We start from the raw sequence: 16192 nt of genomic DNA on the forward strand, positions 1-16192 counted from the left end.
TGACCCAGCCCCAGTCTCATCTCTACTCCCCCCCTCTCCAGTCTCATCCCAATCAAGCAATAGCAACAGCTCTCCCTCTCTGTCATTTTACACCTTTGACTTGCTGCACTCATTAGATTAAAAAAATATATGAACATTTGTGTCCTCATCAAATTCTGGCGCCAAGTCTCGTATCCACTGTAACCATTTTAGCTCTACAAACCAGACGAAACTGGCAGCTTGCTGTTTCAAAACAGATTGCTGCTGTTACGTTTGTTTTGGATGCAGGAGGAATTTTCCAGGATGCCAGTTTATGGGCAAACTAAAGTTTTTCCCTAGAATATTTGTTTACTGATGGAGCCATAGACTTCAAGAGGTGATAGGAGGCAAGCTGTGTCTAAACCAAGACCTGAAACAATTCTGTGTGGTTTTGGGATTCCATGTCTCAGAAAGCTCTCTGCCAACCTCCATAAAGTTTAGATTTACAGCAATACACCTGGTTCAGTGTGTGAACTCGCATGAACTCACAGACTTCACAGTAGTGAACAAAATAACACTCAAGTGGGGCACACAGGAGGTCCAGTAGTTTGTTTGCAGAAGTTTCTGAGGTGCTCTTTTATGGGTTATTTATTGCCAATTTGTTCCTTTGAGGATGTTTAAAGCTGTTTGCAACATTGCAATTTAAATCGTTATCAAGGTTTTATAGAAGAAGTTGATTAGAATTGGACTATTTTCTAGGGTTGCTAAATTGACCCCCCTCCTAGAATATTATTCTTGGTGAAAATTCAGACAAGAGATGGAGCTTTTTTTGAAGGCTGTGCTCAGATTTGCCATGAATTGTTTCACTAACTTTTAGTTTTTTTTTTTACATTTTTTATTTATTTGTTTTGGGGATGAGGGAAGGGGCATAACATCACTGCACCCGATTAAAGGTTGTTTTTAACTTGTAGGGGTGGTTACAATAATAGTATGTCGTTTTTGGGACTTAATTTAAAGTTGCAAATTGAAAGTATACCAAGTAAAACATATTGCGAGGCTTGTAGTGCAATTTAGGACTTGTATCTTGATAAAAAAATCCAACCTGAAGAAAGACCTGAGACTTCACTCGATATACAAACTTAAAGTTTTCAAGTCCAAAAAAACTTGTCAAGTCCTAAACAGAGGAAGTGAGGATTTAGACCTTATAACTCAAGCCAAGCTGACTAACTGTCCATACATTTTTTTGTTTTAAGTAGGGAAACATGAATTTGTTCACAGCTGGAAATGAGTATTATTATATACTAAACAAAATCTGTCATTCCAATCAATGCAAACCTGGTTCTTAGTATTAACAGGCACTTTTGATGACAGTTTTTATACTTTTGTTTTAACCTTGACAGCCCCTGTACAACTTGTAACTATTGTGTATGTCTCAAGATTTAAAATAAAATAAATGAAATAAATAAATTTCACAAAAAGCTAAGACTGGTTTTATCTCAAGTTAGGACGAGTTACTAATACTAATTTAGGATTAGCCTTAAGTTTTTAATAACTCCTATGACTAGTCTGAAGTTCAGACTATCTTTGTGAAATTGACCCCGGGACTTGATAGAAGTAGAACATATTTTCCCAAAAAACTTTACCAAAGATAATTTTTCTTACCGGAAAAGGGGGACTCAATCGAAAAAAACCCAAATCCAAGAGGTGAACTCTGTGTCCTCATTTACAAATTCATGTCACAAGCTACCCCCTCTGTATTGACCAAAACAACCCCTATGCCCAAAATGACCTTTCTGTAAGCAAAAACCACCACTACCCCCTACAGCGAGCCATGGTGCCTTATTTTAGCAATTTGGAGAGCTTTTGTGTTTGGAATGTAATTAAGGGAGGCGAGGTGGAATAGCCATGAATGGAAACTAACCTTGACAAGTACTCTGTGTACAATACAAGACCAGTCCATTTGACTCTGAAGATCAAGAAGTGCAAGCACTTTTGGGGGGAAATATTTCAAGTGGTGAATATGTTTTTTTATTTCTCCCCCCAAATAGTCCCATTTGATTTCCTTTTGAGTTTGTTAATTTTTTAAGGTTGAACAGTTTTGAAATATTCTCATTGAGGTCACAAATATAGTTTTGTTCCTGTCAAGAAAAATGTTCTTTAAAACAGGCATGATTTTGTTTGCCTGTGAAATATCGGGGGGAAAAACGTTATTAAATAGCCCGAAATGTCTGTTAAAGCCATGTGTACAACGTAGGCTAGGCCTACTAGCTCTTGAATTGCAGGCCGCCTACTTGATAGAATATTTCAACCTTTTTATTTGACCAAATATCATGCCTGTAAAAACTTCTCACTCAAGGACAATAAGTGAAAACTAGTTTCATTGAAAACATTAAACACAAATATCCGGCAAAATTTGGTTGACCTGTTAACATTTGAATTTTTTACCCTGACAAACTCCTGGGAAATCGCTACCACTGCTTAGTTGTTAAGAAAATAATCAAAGTTTGGTAAACTCAGTGGTAATTTTTACCAGGAAAATTGGATCAAGTGTGAAATGATGGAGTGGGGTGGGAAGTTCAAGTTCATTAGGAATATTATATTTCCCAGGAATTCTCTGTGGTTTTGTTTCCCTGAATTTTGTTCTGTGTGTGAAAGGGCCTAGAGGGTGTGTCTCCACTTTGAAATGGAAACTTAGCCAGCTCAGAACAACTTTTTTTTGTGGGGTAATTTCATTTCATTAATTAGTAATTCTGGTTGTAAAGCCAAAGTCGAATTCTCAGAAAAGCGAACTTAATCACTGTACTTGCCAGGTACCCTCATGTGAGGCTATAGATACTCAGCTGGGAGACTTTGGCTACTGTGCGTGCATGAGACTTCTGCTCTCGCAACTATTTAAATGACTTGTCCACCAGTCTTATGAAACTTCTGATCTGCAAGACTAAGGAGAATTTATTTTAGTTGATTGTAACCCCATCTTAAGTATAACCCATGTAGGCTTTATAACTTCAAATTGGCTATTTTTTTCTCAGCAAACATAACTAAGCTTTTACTACCATTTCAATTTTGTGAAAGCAAATGTAGGTCATATTTAATTCTAATGTAATTCATATTCAATTCTTGTACATAAAGCACCTGTCCTCACATAGAAATTTTTTCTCCTGTCAGATCATAGAAATTTTTGTTCGAATCCAATAAAAGTTGGTACAATACATTAAAGTTCTCTCCGTTTTGAATGTGGAAGTTCAAGCTGTAGGCCTATGTATACAAAACAATTTATTTCAGCAACTCAATGCTGTCATGCACAAAAGTGGAATGTTTTCCGGTTGGATAAGTTGAGAATTTTAAACAGAATGGATTTCAAATTTTTAAGCGGATTAATGCTTAGATGTGGAGGCAGGGGGTCGCATATTTTTGACCTGGTTTTGCTCTCATTTTGTCCCATTTTATTTCTGCAAAGGAAAGGACCCATAAAAAGGCGACGACAGAAAATTTGATTTATTTTGAAAGCCAGTCAAGTGGATAAAAGGATTGACTGAAATACCAAAAGAGGAACTGAAGTCAAATTTATATTAAGACTCAATGCATTTATTATATTGATCAACATTTCAATCGCCATGGTATTTCCAAACAGTTAAAACTGGTTTCCATTGGGGCCCTGCACATGCATACATCTGGTCTTAGTCTTAAAAATGCATAAAATGAAGCAAAAACATGACTAAAAGGCACTGTACACGTTTGGTAATTGTCAAAGACCAGTGTTCTCACTGTGTGTATCCCATCATAAGCATAACATAACAAACCTGTGAAAAATTGGGCTCGATTGGTCATCGAAGTTGCGAGAAAATGATGAAAGAAAAAAACCCCTTGTTGGACGAATTTGTGTGCTTTCAGATAAGAATAAAAGACTTCTAGGTAGAAGTCTTGTATTATTTTAGTGAGAAATAACCTCTTTCTCAAAAACTACGTTACTTCAGAAGGAGTCATTTCCCACAATGTTTTATACTATCAACAGCTCTCCAATGCTCGTTACCAGGCCAGTTTTTAAGTTAATATTTGTTTTGAGTAATTACCAAACATGCACCTTCCATTTAAACAAATGATTTAGCATGTTGATCATTCCCCCCCCCCCAAAAAAAAAAAAAACACCATAAAACTGACCCGCTACAAATTCCATTAGTTCATTGGAATTACTCAGACTATAGCATTTCATATTTAAAGGAACGTTACAGAATTGGTAAGAAACAAAAATCGTGAAGATCTCAGATTAACATAAAACTTACACGGTCTAATGATGGTGATAGCGATAAATATCCCTTGAAATATTTCTTTCTGAAATGTCACATTTGTTGAGAAATAAATAATCTTATTTTGTGTCTGGAGTTCATCGTGAGCGTTTTATTCATTTTTCCTTTTGCATCGATGTCATGCAAAAATGTGAATTGGTTTTTCACTATTTTCTCGGGACCCAGATGGTCAATCGATCTCAAACTTCTACAGGTTTGTCAGCTTATATATCTGGTGGATTATATCTGGTGCTTACACTGCCAGCAATTGTTTTGTCAGCAAAACCAATTCTGTAATATTCCTTTAAAAGAGCAAGACCTTTTTTGTTTGCAAAAGGCTCTTCCCATGTTGGCCCTACTCTTCTGTTGTAGAATTTGAAAGATATCTCAACAATCAAAAGTCAGTATAGGCCTAAGTCATCGATAATCCAGCTTTTTAACAATGAAAATCAAATCCCAATGTTGCTGAATTTCATCATCCAATATTTCTTCCTATTTGATTAATTGTCAATGTGTATACCAATGTATCTTCGACATTATTATAAGCACGCAAGATCACAACAAATATTATTAATTTTTGTGTAAAAAGAATGAAGTTTTTTTCAAATCAGATTAGGATACTGCAGGGGGATTTGCATTTTTAAATGAAATTATCTTGCAAAAGTACATTCACCGCAGAAAATGAATACAAAATTTAATATGATCCTGGTTACAGAATTCAAATCATCATCAGTTGGTGTGTGTTTTTTTCCCACTCTCAGCAAATTCATGAGAAGATGAAGACACTGATATGATGAAATAAAACCTCGCTAGGATGAAGGATGGTGAGGGGAAGTGAATTCATTTGAATCGTTGATGAGATTTATTGTCCAAAGTGACAAGAGAATGAATAGGGAAAGGTTGATGTGTGTTGAAATTCATTTTTCAATAATACATTGATTAACAAAACAAATAATACATTGATTAAATTGTCACCAAATTTCCGTTTTCATGGTTTCACTGCATCAAATTTATGGTTTGTTATAATAGAAAATAACACTAACATCAAGCATCACTGAATAAAAGTGTTAATCACCCAGTAAACATTTTTACCTAATAATTTCCTTCCTCCCTGAATTCATTGCATCCAGTTGTCCAGTTTGATTTGGGACATTCTGTCCCGAGCAAGTCAATTGTGCAATTCTTCAATGGTTTACTTTGACGTTCATCCATCCATGATATAAATTTCAGACCTTGACATATTACTGAAGGTGGCTCACTCTATTCTTCCATCTGCCACATTTTCCACCTGGCCGCCCTCTGTTTTGATAAGCTGTTAGTTAACCTTAGTTGAGGTGACGCACTTAAACAAATTCTTCTCTCTGTCGAAAATTTCACCTGACCTTTTGTTTTGATTTCAAACAGTGAACTTTTCAGGAAACTATTGATGAAGTTCATAAAGATCTATTTCACCATGCAAGGTTTTCATTTGTGGATTGTGTAACATACAAGTACTCTAGGTTGTTTATGAGAGATTTCAACGGCAGAGTGTTCACTTTGATCATGGAGGCCATGCTTTGATTAAGTTTTATTTATTTATCTATTTTGTTTGCCAGTGAGAAGTTATTTGAAGTATTTGTGACTGGTGACACATTCATTTCTTGCTTAGCAAAGAAATTTGTAAAGCAGAATTTTCTGCTAAACAGCATCATGAAATTTGGCCCATATGTCAATCAATTCACACATTTTGCTTGCTTTTGAAAACAGTTTTACTTGTCAAATTATTTCACTGTTAAGGCAGTTGCTAACAACTATGAACCTTTATGATGAGTGAGTTTTCAGATCGAAATTAATAAATTAAAACAATTTAAATCCTGCACTTGTTCATTTATCTTCAAAGTTTTATGTCATTTAATTTTGAGCTTTTCTTTATAATACAGTGTTAATTGATGACCGTACTTCAGAACATGGAGCTATAAACAGAATCTGATGCGGAAACATCAGATTTTCCTACTCATTCATGCATTTCCCTTCACTGTGTATGCTATTTTAGTATTAATGTACTTTTTTACCCGTAGGTTTATATTCCCACTGATTATCCACCACAGAGATTATCCCAAACCAAAGAGCTGTGACCCTGAAATCATGTATCAATTCCCCATAGCCAGTGTGATCCCAGATTGAGGGATTAGAGCCCACACCCACACCCCATGGGCCCACACTTTTACCCATTTGGGGATCAACAAAGGAAGTAAACATCTAGATAATCCCATTGTCCAAGATTGGCACATCCATCCAAAGGGCTTCACTGATGTTCATACATTCTACACTAGGTGGGTGAGTCAACCCTATTGTGTATAATGGAAGCTTCCAGATAAATCAGTGATCTTGCACTACATGGGTGTGCTGTGTGTGTGTACAGCCAATGGTATTAGTCACTTGCAGGTTTGGTGTGGAGGCGTATGTACAGGCTTTGCCTGAAGTTTTTGATGCTAGGAGAAATGCTGCTTGGATAGGTTCTGGATTGTGGAATATTTATTTATCAAACAAGCAGCAAGTGGACGGAGCTAGCTATGGTGCCTTTGATAAAACACTGACCAGACAAGAACTTCTCATCTCTGAAAACTGATTCAACCGATACAACAGTTTCCGGGAAAAAATAATAACTGGGAGAGAAATCTGGGATCAGAAGTGGGATGCTTCTATAGCTCGGGGCCCCACTTCCCTGGTGTTTACTTTGAAAACTATTCATGTGGATTCACAAGACATCGGAGAAGAACTCCCCTCCCCATCCATACAAAAGATGACATGCAGTGATTGACGGAGCGATCATCTAGTCGGAGACGGCATCCACAGGGAGCGTGATTGGACTCTGAATGGGAAGTTAAAGAAAACTGTGAAAACAAGGAAGCTGTGTCGAGACGCGGGCCAAGCGGGGATTAGCTGGAGCAAGCAGCCCCTTAGGCCGGTGGGCTGGCAAAAACCAACTTATATAGAGTCCACACAAATGCACCCCCTTATTTCTTCAGGTCTTCTACCACCAGTATGAAAAGGATTATTCTTTGACACGCACTGATTTTTAATGATGTTTACTTGAGAATTTATGTGTGACGGAGCATAGAGACATCTTAATATCTTGGCGTATGGAAACATTCTCCAAGGCTGGCCTTGCTCTGTAGCTTGAAAGGGAACTTTTTTTCTTGATTTATTTCTCAGAAAAAAATACTAATTTTGACTACGGTGAACTTTTTCTGGAATACTTTTATCCAGATGTGATGTTTGTTACTAGCTGTGAGGATTTATAAGCCTTGCGAAGGGAAACCTGAAATTTGGAGCTGGACTTTGGAGGGATTTAAACATCGAGTCAAGATGAGCGTTGCCAACTCATTTCTTCTGGATAGGTACCTGGAGGAGTTGAAACATAACATGGCAAACAGTGGAAAAGGTAAGCTTCCAAAAACCCTTTATTGAATGTGAAATTTCTTTTCTTATAACTGGTTTGTCTCGTGGTCTTATTTCAATAGTTTTGTCTTCTGGTCTTGTTCTGCAACCGTTTTGTTACAATGGGAGACTTTCTGGGACGATAGAGGGCAGCAGACTTACCGGGTAAATCCATTGTTCTCAGAATTATGAGCATGTTCAGAACTACGTAAACAATGGAAATTTACCCGGTATGTCTGCTGCCACCTAGCGTTGGAAAGTCTCCTGTTGCTCTTTTCAAGAAAAATTGTAATGTGTGTATTCTTGTGGGAAACCGTTAGTGTATTTGTTAAAATTATTGGCCAAATGAAAAATAAAGTAGAATCCACATTTTGGGAGGTATTTTTCTTAGGCTGCCTGTTATGAAGTAACCATCACTCTCCCCTGCCCATCATTATATTATTTATAAAAACGAACTTCTCAACTTAATTTTTGATATTCTTAACCATAATTACAAAAAGAAAAGCTCAAATTTTGTCACAGTTTTTTCCATCACTGCATCCTGCTAGCTCTTAAGATTTTATCATAGCGCACAGTGAATCTACACATACCCAGAGTGGCACCCCAAATAACTAAATATGGCTACAATTGGTGAGCGCCTGCGTTTTACATGTACATTGTCTTTGTTAAAAATAGCCCCAAATTATTATAAAATTTACCCAGTCAGTTTCCCTTGTGGTTTACAATTATGAATATTATTATTCCTACACGTGTACGTTTCCATAAGGCTTCAACTATACCACATGCTCCAACTGTACGCATCAAATAGAACTACACATTATGAGCAGCGGGTGCCATGCAATATGAAGTTATTATGTAACCAAATATTGATCTTAGCAGCTCAATTAATCCGTCCAATAATAATAGGCATTGAGATTGATTGATGCTTATTGAATTAAGCACAGGCACTCTGTTTATCCATAGAGTTTGAACCAGATCCCAGTCAAGTTGTACATTCTCAGGTCTACTGTATTTTTCAAAGGACAAGGGCACCAAGGCATTTTCTTAATAAGGAAACCCTTAATAAGGAAATACATGTAACACATTTCTACTGAAAAGCATATTAAGGCAACAACATCCCTGTAGAGACAGAGAGATAGTGTGAATTGACCTGTAAATAATAAGTCGTCAAATTGAATGATCACTGAATCATACACAAGTCTCGTCGTTCTCTGTAATGTAGAATCTAAACATCACCATTGGATGGTTAGAATATGTTGGCTAGAGATATTTTTTAGGTCAGTGGAATTTTGAAAGACTCACTTTACTTTTTTAAACTGGCTTGTAAATTCACATTTAAGAGTTTATAATTGAAGACAATTCAATCGAACAGTAGTTGTAAATGGGGATTTGTTACATATGTAAAAGTTTTCTCTAATGCGGAGAGTGACATGTGGACATACACGTACCATGCATGCAGGTATTGTGCAACAGCACATCAGAAATTTTAGACTTTTATTTGAATTGAGATTTTTTATGTCTGCATGGAAAAAACTGAACATTATTTTCTTCAGATGTAAAAGAAATTATGCTCTTTGATCCAAAAGCACCCTTTAAGTCTATAACTCAAGGGTTGCAAAAAGGGGGGGGGATATGTCATAACTTCAATGCACAAAAATTTGGACTCTGGTTTCAAAACGTTTTGTCTGAATCAACCCCTGAGTAAAAATGTGAAGTTGGGGGAAAAATCGCTTTGTTTCAAATTATTTTCAATGCTGCCTAGAGACAAAACCCTAAACATGTATTTTGAAAACTCATAAGTAATGAGTCACGATGCAGTCTTCACCCTCCAGCCTAATTCTGTGATTCCTCGACTGATGGCACGCCCCCTCTTAAAATTGCTCAGCAAGGCATGCGCTTTGGCCCCGCTGTCTAGAAACTTGATTTGGCTTTGGTGCGTGGATAAAAGGGATTTCAGGAAAAACCCGTAGCTGGGAGCTATCTTGAGCAATTATGTCTACTGAACTGTAAAGAAAAGTCATTTGAGTCTACGCGGAGGAAATGGAAACAAGAAAAGGAAAATCATCTTGAAAAAAAAAGAGCGGGAACTCTTGAGATGGGGTTTAACTCGGCCAAGTCACGGTATATGCCTAATGGGAGTGCTCTTAATTAAAGGTCAATAGTTCAACCCATTGGAAGCATTGTGGGATTAGTTCTACAATCGGAAATTGAATTTTTGTTTTACAATTATTGGAAAAGGGATGAAATTTATGGATGGGGGGGGGGGGGGCTGGAGAAGGATTATTTTTTTTCTCTTCCTGTCATTTTTATTATGCCTGACGGAAATAGCCATGCAGGTAAAGTTGAATAGATCAAAAGCATTGTTGAAGATTATTAATATCTGTTCCACTCAGTCTAAATTGCATTTTTGATAAGGAGGGTAAACTGAACTGGTGGAACTTCAACCATTTAGGAGCAACTTGAAATTAAATTTTAAGGAAGAAAAGTTCACTGCCATTAGAAGATCAAAGTGTGTATGAAATAAATATTTAAGAGGAAAGAAAGCTTCAGTGCTACAAAATTGGGACGGGAAATACTTTGTTGTTTATAAGGGCATCAAGGCAGTTCTTCCTCTAAAGGGCCTCTCAATGAGCAAGGTTTGCTCGCAACTTTTTCAGTCACTATAGTGACTAGCCAGCAGTAGCTTTTCGTTTTCTCTAGTCTATCAGCCTTTCCACGAGTCCTTATTTGTATTGTCCTATTTCAAGTTCTTTCCAACACAGAACTTGCCAGCCGAAAACAACTGTTATGGGAGGAACACTGATGAGGGAAACTTAAATTTGTACTGGAACATTTCAAAGGGCAGCTAGGCAATAACTTGGGTCATGGAGGCAGTGTCTTCATTGTCTCCATGAATTACATTGTGTCAGGTCTGCAGGATTACGGCTGTACCGTGGCTGCTGTACACATTTAGTGTGATGAATGGTAGAACATTGTGTTTCTGATCATGGCGCTGTGAAAAGGCCTTTTTAAAGCTCCATGTTCTGATGTACTTTTCAAGAGTTGTGCTTTTATTTTGAAATAAAAGTGTGTACCAAGTATCATCATCAAATGTCTTGATCATAGAAACTGGTTCAAAAATCTGTCACTTATGTTCCTTACATTGTTTTTTCCCATGAAGAATTAGACAATCTAAGCTCCTGTATTTGTCCGATCTTTGATGTTCTTCCTGACCCTGTGTTTGGCTCATTTGTTTCAGTGTCTCTCATCTTTTTTTTTCGTAAATAAAGTGGACAAATCTTAAGGCCTTCTGCGTTGAAGGTTTGATTGATTTACAATGTATGTGGGAATTGGCTGCTGGTCTTTTCCCGATTTCCTGAACTTGAAAATGAAGGTGGTGGAAGGTTAATGTGTTTTGTAAATTGAGGTTATACAGTCATTTTAATGTGTTTTGTAAATTGAGGTTATACAGTCATTTTTCACTCTGACAGAACATTGGTTGTTTTTCTGGGAGGAGTGGATATTGAAAGAAGGGGACACCATCTTATAGTTAGGTACACAAGTTTCAAAGATGAAGGAATCTGGATCTTGAATGATCATCTTTGTTTTTTGTTCCTTACAGTTTTGATAGAATGAAAGATATGTTCAGGTAATTTGCTGGAAAAAAATTTCTGCATCAATTACTGAAAGTACATTGTGGGGTAGGATTTTTTGTGTGATTATGCTATCTATAGAAATCAAGGCCAGATTATTAAACACACTGCCTAATTTTTCTCTCACTGGCGCCATGTAAATATATAGTGCGGACAAACTGACCAAAACTCATTTGAATTACAGAAATATTCTATGAAGGTTGAAAGTTTAGATGATCAATTTAAATGATTTTATGTAAAAAATATTAATTGCTTTAAGCTTTTGACGAGCATACAATTTTTTTATTATTATTTTTCCTCAAAAGTGCCATAGAATGGTGGAAAACAATGTAATAAGTTTGAGGAAGTTTGAAGTTTTCCACTTGGTTTTGGAAAAAAATTAAAACTATTAATAAGTTGCATGTCTGTTTTAAAAGCGTCATCCACATTTTGCATATAAAAACCAGCCGGTTTAACTTTGTATGTACACGTATATGTTAAGCCATCACAACAGTGCCCTAGTAGTCCTCATCTTAATACCGACCTACAGTTTTGCTACAACTTACAAGTGATTATATTTGCCCAAGCAAGTGAGTATCCGTGTTACCGTCCATCGAGCACGGCTTGTGGGGTCTAGACCAGTGTACATAAGCCAAGCAATTGCCAACGATCACCGTCGGTTCCCTTTGACTGCAGAGGCTGAGTGTATTTGTATAGCTCCTCCATCATCAACCCTACAAAAAAGTGCCCTAAGCTTTCCGAGTTTTTTCCACCCCTCTTTTGTCTTGCGCTGGCAGTTTTTTGATAACTTGTGTCCACAATGTGTGGATACGTGTGAGTGGCAGTGTAGTCAATGCATGTACTTATGGCTACCACAGTAACTAGCATGCTAGTACTGTATGTCCATCTCCTAACCTACTAATGGATATATTTACACATTTTATGCGAAATGCCAAACCTGAAAACAAGATTATCCGCAGTCTGAACCAACAAACAACAAGTTTTGTGTGAGAGAGTGGGACATTTTTTTTCTAGGGCTTAAAAACCTGACAATGAAATCTGCATAGTTGAACACACTTTGTGTTTTCTTGATGAGAAGATTTCACCAGGAACCTTGAGGAGTCCAAACATTGTTGTCATTTCGCACTAGGTTGCAACTTGTAAAGTTCACAATGCTAAAATGAAGCAAGGGACTTTTGCTAAATAATTGCAATTCCGAAATCACCTCTTGCTACTCGGCTGTCAGTGGGCACAAAATCTGTTCAGTCAAAATATTTTGAGAAGTTGATGCAAAGTTAATGAAAAAAAAAACCATCTCTGTTTCTCATGTACCAGTACTAGTCTAGAAACCATTCAAAGACCCATTAAACTGAAGAATTTATAAGAAAATCCGAACAAATACATGTTTGGTTTGCGGTAACAAATACCTTACAAACTCATACTATTACTTTTGAAAACGGATGCCTTTAAAGCCTAGGAGACATATTTCTTCATGTAAAACTCGCAGAAGTTGGTTTGTATTGTTATTTAAGCACATAATCTTCCTGAGGCCATTTGGTCTGGTCCTTGAAATGGACTCCGACTCCATTTGTGGAGCTCGCTGTAGGTATTCTTCGTGGTTTCTCTCTGAGAAGAAAAATCCTCGTTTTACTAGCCACTATAAAGGAGAGTGAATTAGTTAACATTCATGTCTCGGCTCAGTAACTTTTTCAGAAGATAGTAGTGCAATTTGATAATTGAAGAAGCTTGAAAGATTGCAAAAAGACGAGAACTCTTGGCGTCATATAGTGATTTCTTTGAAGTCGAACCAAATCAGACTGCTGTCTGTTACAAAAATCTAGGCCTGATCTCAAATTGCATGTGCCTCCAAAATGAAAATAGATCACCACAACATGCTTTGTTCGAATCCATACACGGGAGGAAGTTTTGTCATTTTTGTATGCAACAGTTTTGGCAGGATGTTGAATGGACTACAGTTAGCCTAATTTCAACAAAAGTCTCCGCTGGTGTTGTCAAGGAGACAGGTGGGGGCAACAACAAGTTTCGATTGTTGTCATTACCATTAGATATTGTAGATGGAATTACAACTGGTTTATGTATCCGTTTCAATATTTCAGTCTTCGAAAAATCACAGCAAGTTATCGTTTCCTACTAGCCATCTGCTTACCACAAAGAACAGGGAAATCAGAAAAAGTGTATTGTGTGTCTGACTGTCTGTGTTAGGAATAAGCCCTTTTCACACAAGAGCAATTAAGCAATGGTCCCTTGCTAAGTATGGTTGTAAAAAAAATATTAAAAAAATTACCTTGTGTGAAAGGACTAAAATTTGTGTACTGTCAAAGGTCCCTTGTCGAGTCTTGTCAAATATTGCTTCATTTTACAACCATGCTCAAATTAAGCAAGTGACTCACATGAATTGCTGTTGTGTGCATAGGGCTATCTAACTATAGTTGATCAATAATGTGATGATGAGCAGGAAATATTTTGTAAATTCCAGTGGGGATTATACCCGATGGAGCTTAAATCCACTGGCAGCTAATCCGGTCCCAATCGATGGATTATCTGAAGATCTGTCTCAGGTTTTCTTTTCAGGATGACATCTTGTTGAGGTTAAGGTGTTTAAGTTGAATGATGTGCAAATAAAAGGCGTTATTTCTGATCGGCTGCTTAAAGGGAATGTTTTGGAAGATTGTGTCCAAAGGTTCAATCAATGATTTAAAAGAAAGACAAGGTGTTTGACAAAATTAAGAAGGAAAAACTTGATTTCCATTTTGGCTTTTTGGTCTCACTCCTTAAAGAATTGAAACTGGGTTCTGTGACTGGCAGAAACTGCTATGTACACAACCACCCCCCCCCCACAACAGCACCCCCACCCCCAACAAATCAGGACAACATGGGGGGAAAAAACACATACACCAAAATAAGATCAGAAATAGTCAATATGTAATAGCAGAAAACTATTTTTAAAAGAGAAAAAGACAGAAATGGTGTCATGAAACTCACAAAAATTCCATTACAACTTGACACTGACAGAAACACCTGAATGCATCTTGTCAACTCCTTTTTATGAGCTTTGATTTTTTTCAATTGTAAACTCTGAAAGCCCTGTTGATTTTTTCAATTGTAAACTCTGAAAGCCATGAGCCTCGCAGTTTTCCAAAGTTTCTTATGCAGTTTGTTTGCAAGGTTGTACCATGGAGCTATAAAGCCACTCCTTTAAACTTAAACCCTCTCAGAAATGTTTTGGATTTCCTGCATTGTTATGGAAACAAAGAGATTAAGAGATTAATACAGTTGGATCCTTCAACAGAGATTAACATTTGGACATACCTGTACAGGTATCATTAATCTGTGAAGTCAGACAGACTGTTTGCATTTTGTACATTGTGTGTTAAGAGAGACAAGTATATGTACTTTTTCAATTGAATCTTTATTTGTAATGTGGTGACAGAAAGTATTCTATGAAGTGTGAATTACAGAATACAAGTTCGGTTGATAGATAAAATAAATGCTTTTCAGTGTTAGATTCTGTCGAAAGATGCACACTAAACATTTACTCTCATTAAAAATGAAGGTTTCTGAAAATCTAACTTCTTTATCACTCTACATATTGGATCCTTGGCTTGCACTATTACTAGAAAGTCTAATGCCCTATGGGTTTGTTACCTAACTCTATTGATACATCTATGGCCGAAATATAATGGTAGGCTACCCTCTCTTTAGTGTAAAAGTGAAACCAATTGAGGAAATGTAAATTTCTACTTGAACATTTCAAGCAGCACCATTGCTGCAAGGCAGAGTAGGAAATTGCCTCTGTGTGAAGTTTGACTCACAATGAACAGTCTTGCCACTGGTCCAGGCCTGATACTTCACAGAGGCAACGGAGGTGATTGCCTCCATGCCCCCTGGTTCATTGGTGTTCATTGGTGCCCTTAAAATACTCTACTAGAAATCTACTGCTAGTCTGTATACCACTTTAAAAATTCTGTCTCATTCCCCCAAATCCCCCAAAATATACTCCCTCCTTTTTTTTTAAAGGGCTGGTTCATGAGTCATTCCCGTTTGACTTGTTTTTATCTTAGTGGTTTTCTGGTCAATGCATCACCGAATCAAGTTCACAAATTCGCTGTGTTTGATTCTCGTGTCAAAGGCAGTGCACATGCTTTTACATGTCTGAACATGTACTGTAGGCCTCAATTGCAATTGCATCTTACTGAGGAGGCGAATTTCAACAAAGAGACCTCGTTGGTTGCATCACAGTTTTTTTTTACGACAGCCAATTGAAGAATGAGAAACCACCGGGGTGATTAGGTAGCAGGATAGATGCTTTTCACCTTTTCAAGAACAAATCCACCCCACTGATCTCTCTCTTGTTGCAGGGATTTTAAACCCTGGGGCCCATGGTGGGTATCAAGAGGAGAAACAGATCTCTGATGGAAAGATAGGCATAGCAGCATAGAGGTGCCCCGCGTTACCTACACCCATCATTTAAAGATGGGAAAGGCTACCCGGGGAGTGTGTATCTTCTACCTCCAACAAATCTTGGAAGAGTCGGAGGCCTATCTTCACAAGTAGAGATATCGTATAAAGAAAAACAAGAGTCATGTAGAGGGACGCTTTCACCAGTAAGAAAATAGCATTCAAATATGAAGACCCTCTCTCAAGGAAAAAAATACTGTTTATTAATTTGATTGCAGCAATCTGAGTAAAATATAATGAACGTGCACAGAATCCCTGATGAAACAAAAGCTGTTTTTAGTTGTTTCAAAACACCAAACACCAAATTTGCTGTCATTTTTACAGGTTGGTTTATATACTGTGTTTTTCCTGAACAATATGTTGGAAAAAAATGCTGTGTCTAAATTCTATTTTCCCTAATTGTGCTTTACTAAAGTTTGGCTGAACTTTGTTATTAATTAC

At 37.1% G+C, this 16192-nt stretch overlaps 1 protein-coding gene across 1 annotated transcript in view; it reads left to right on the plus strand.

Moving 5' to 3' along the window:
• The window catches only part of LOC117292446 (myosin-1-like), a 99799-nt gene that overhangs the window by 13656 nt on the left and 69951 nt on the right, over positions 1–16192 (plus strand). The window contains exon 2 of the mRNA XM_033774482.1: positions 7491–7665. Within this exon, the coding sequence (XP_033630373.1) occupies positions 7590–7665 (76 nt within the window). The 5' untranslated portion in view covers positions 7491–7589. The remainder of the gene's footprint in view (positions 1–7490; positions 7666–16192) is intronic.

Source organism: Asterias rubens, chromosome 7 (genome assembly GCF_902459465.1).
Source record: "Asterias rubens chromosome 7, eAstRub1.3, whole genome shotgun sequence".
NCBI lineage: Eukaryota > Metazoa > Echinodermata > Asteroidea > Forcipulatida > Asteriidae > Asterias > Asterias rubens.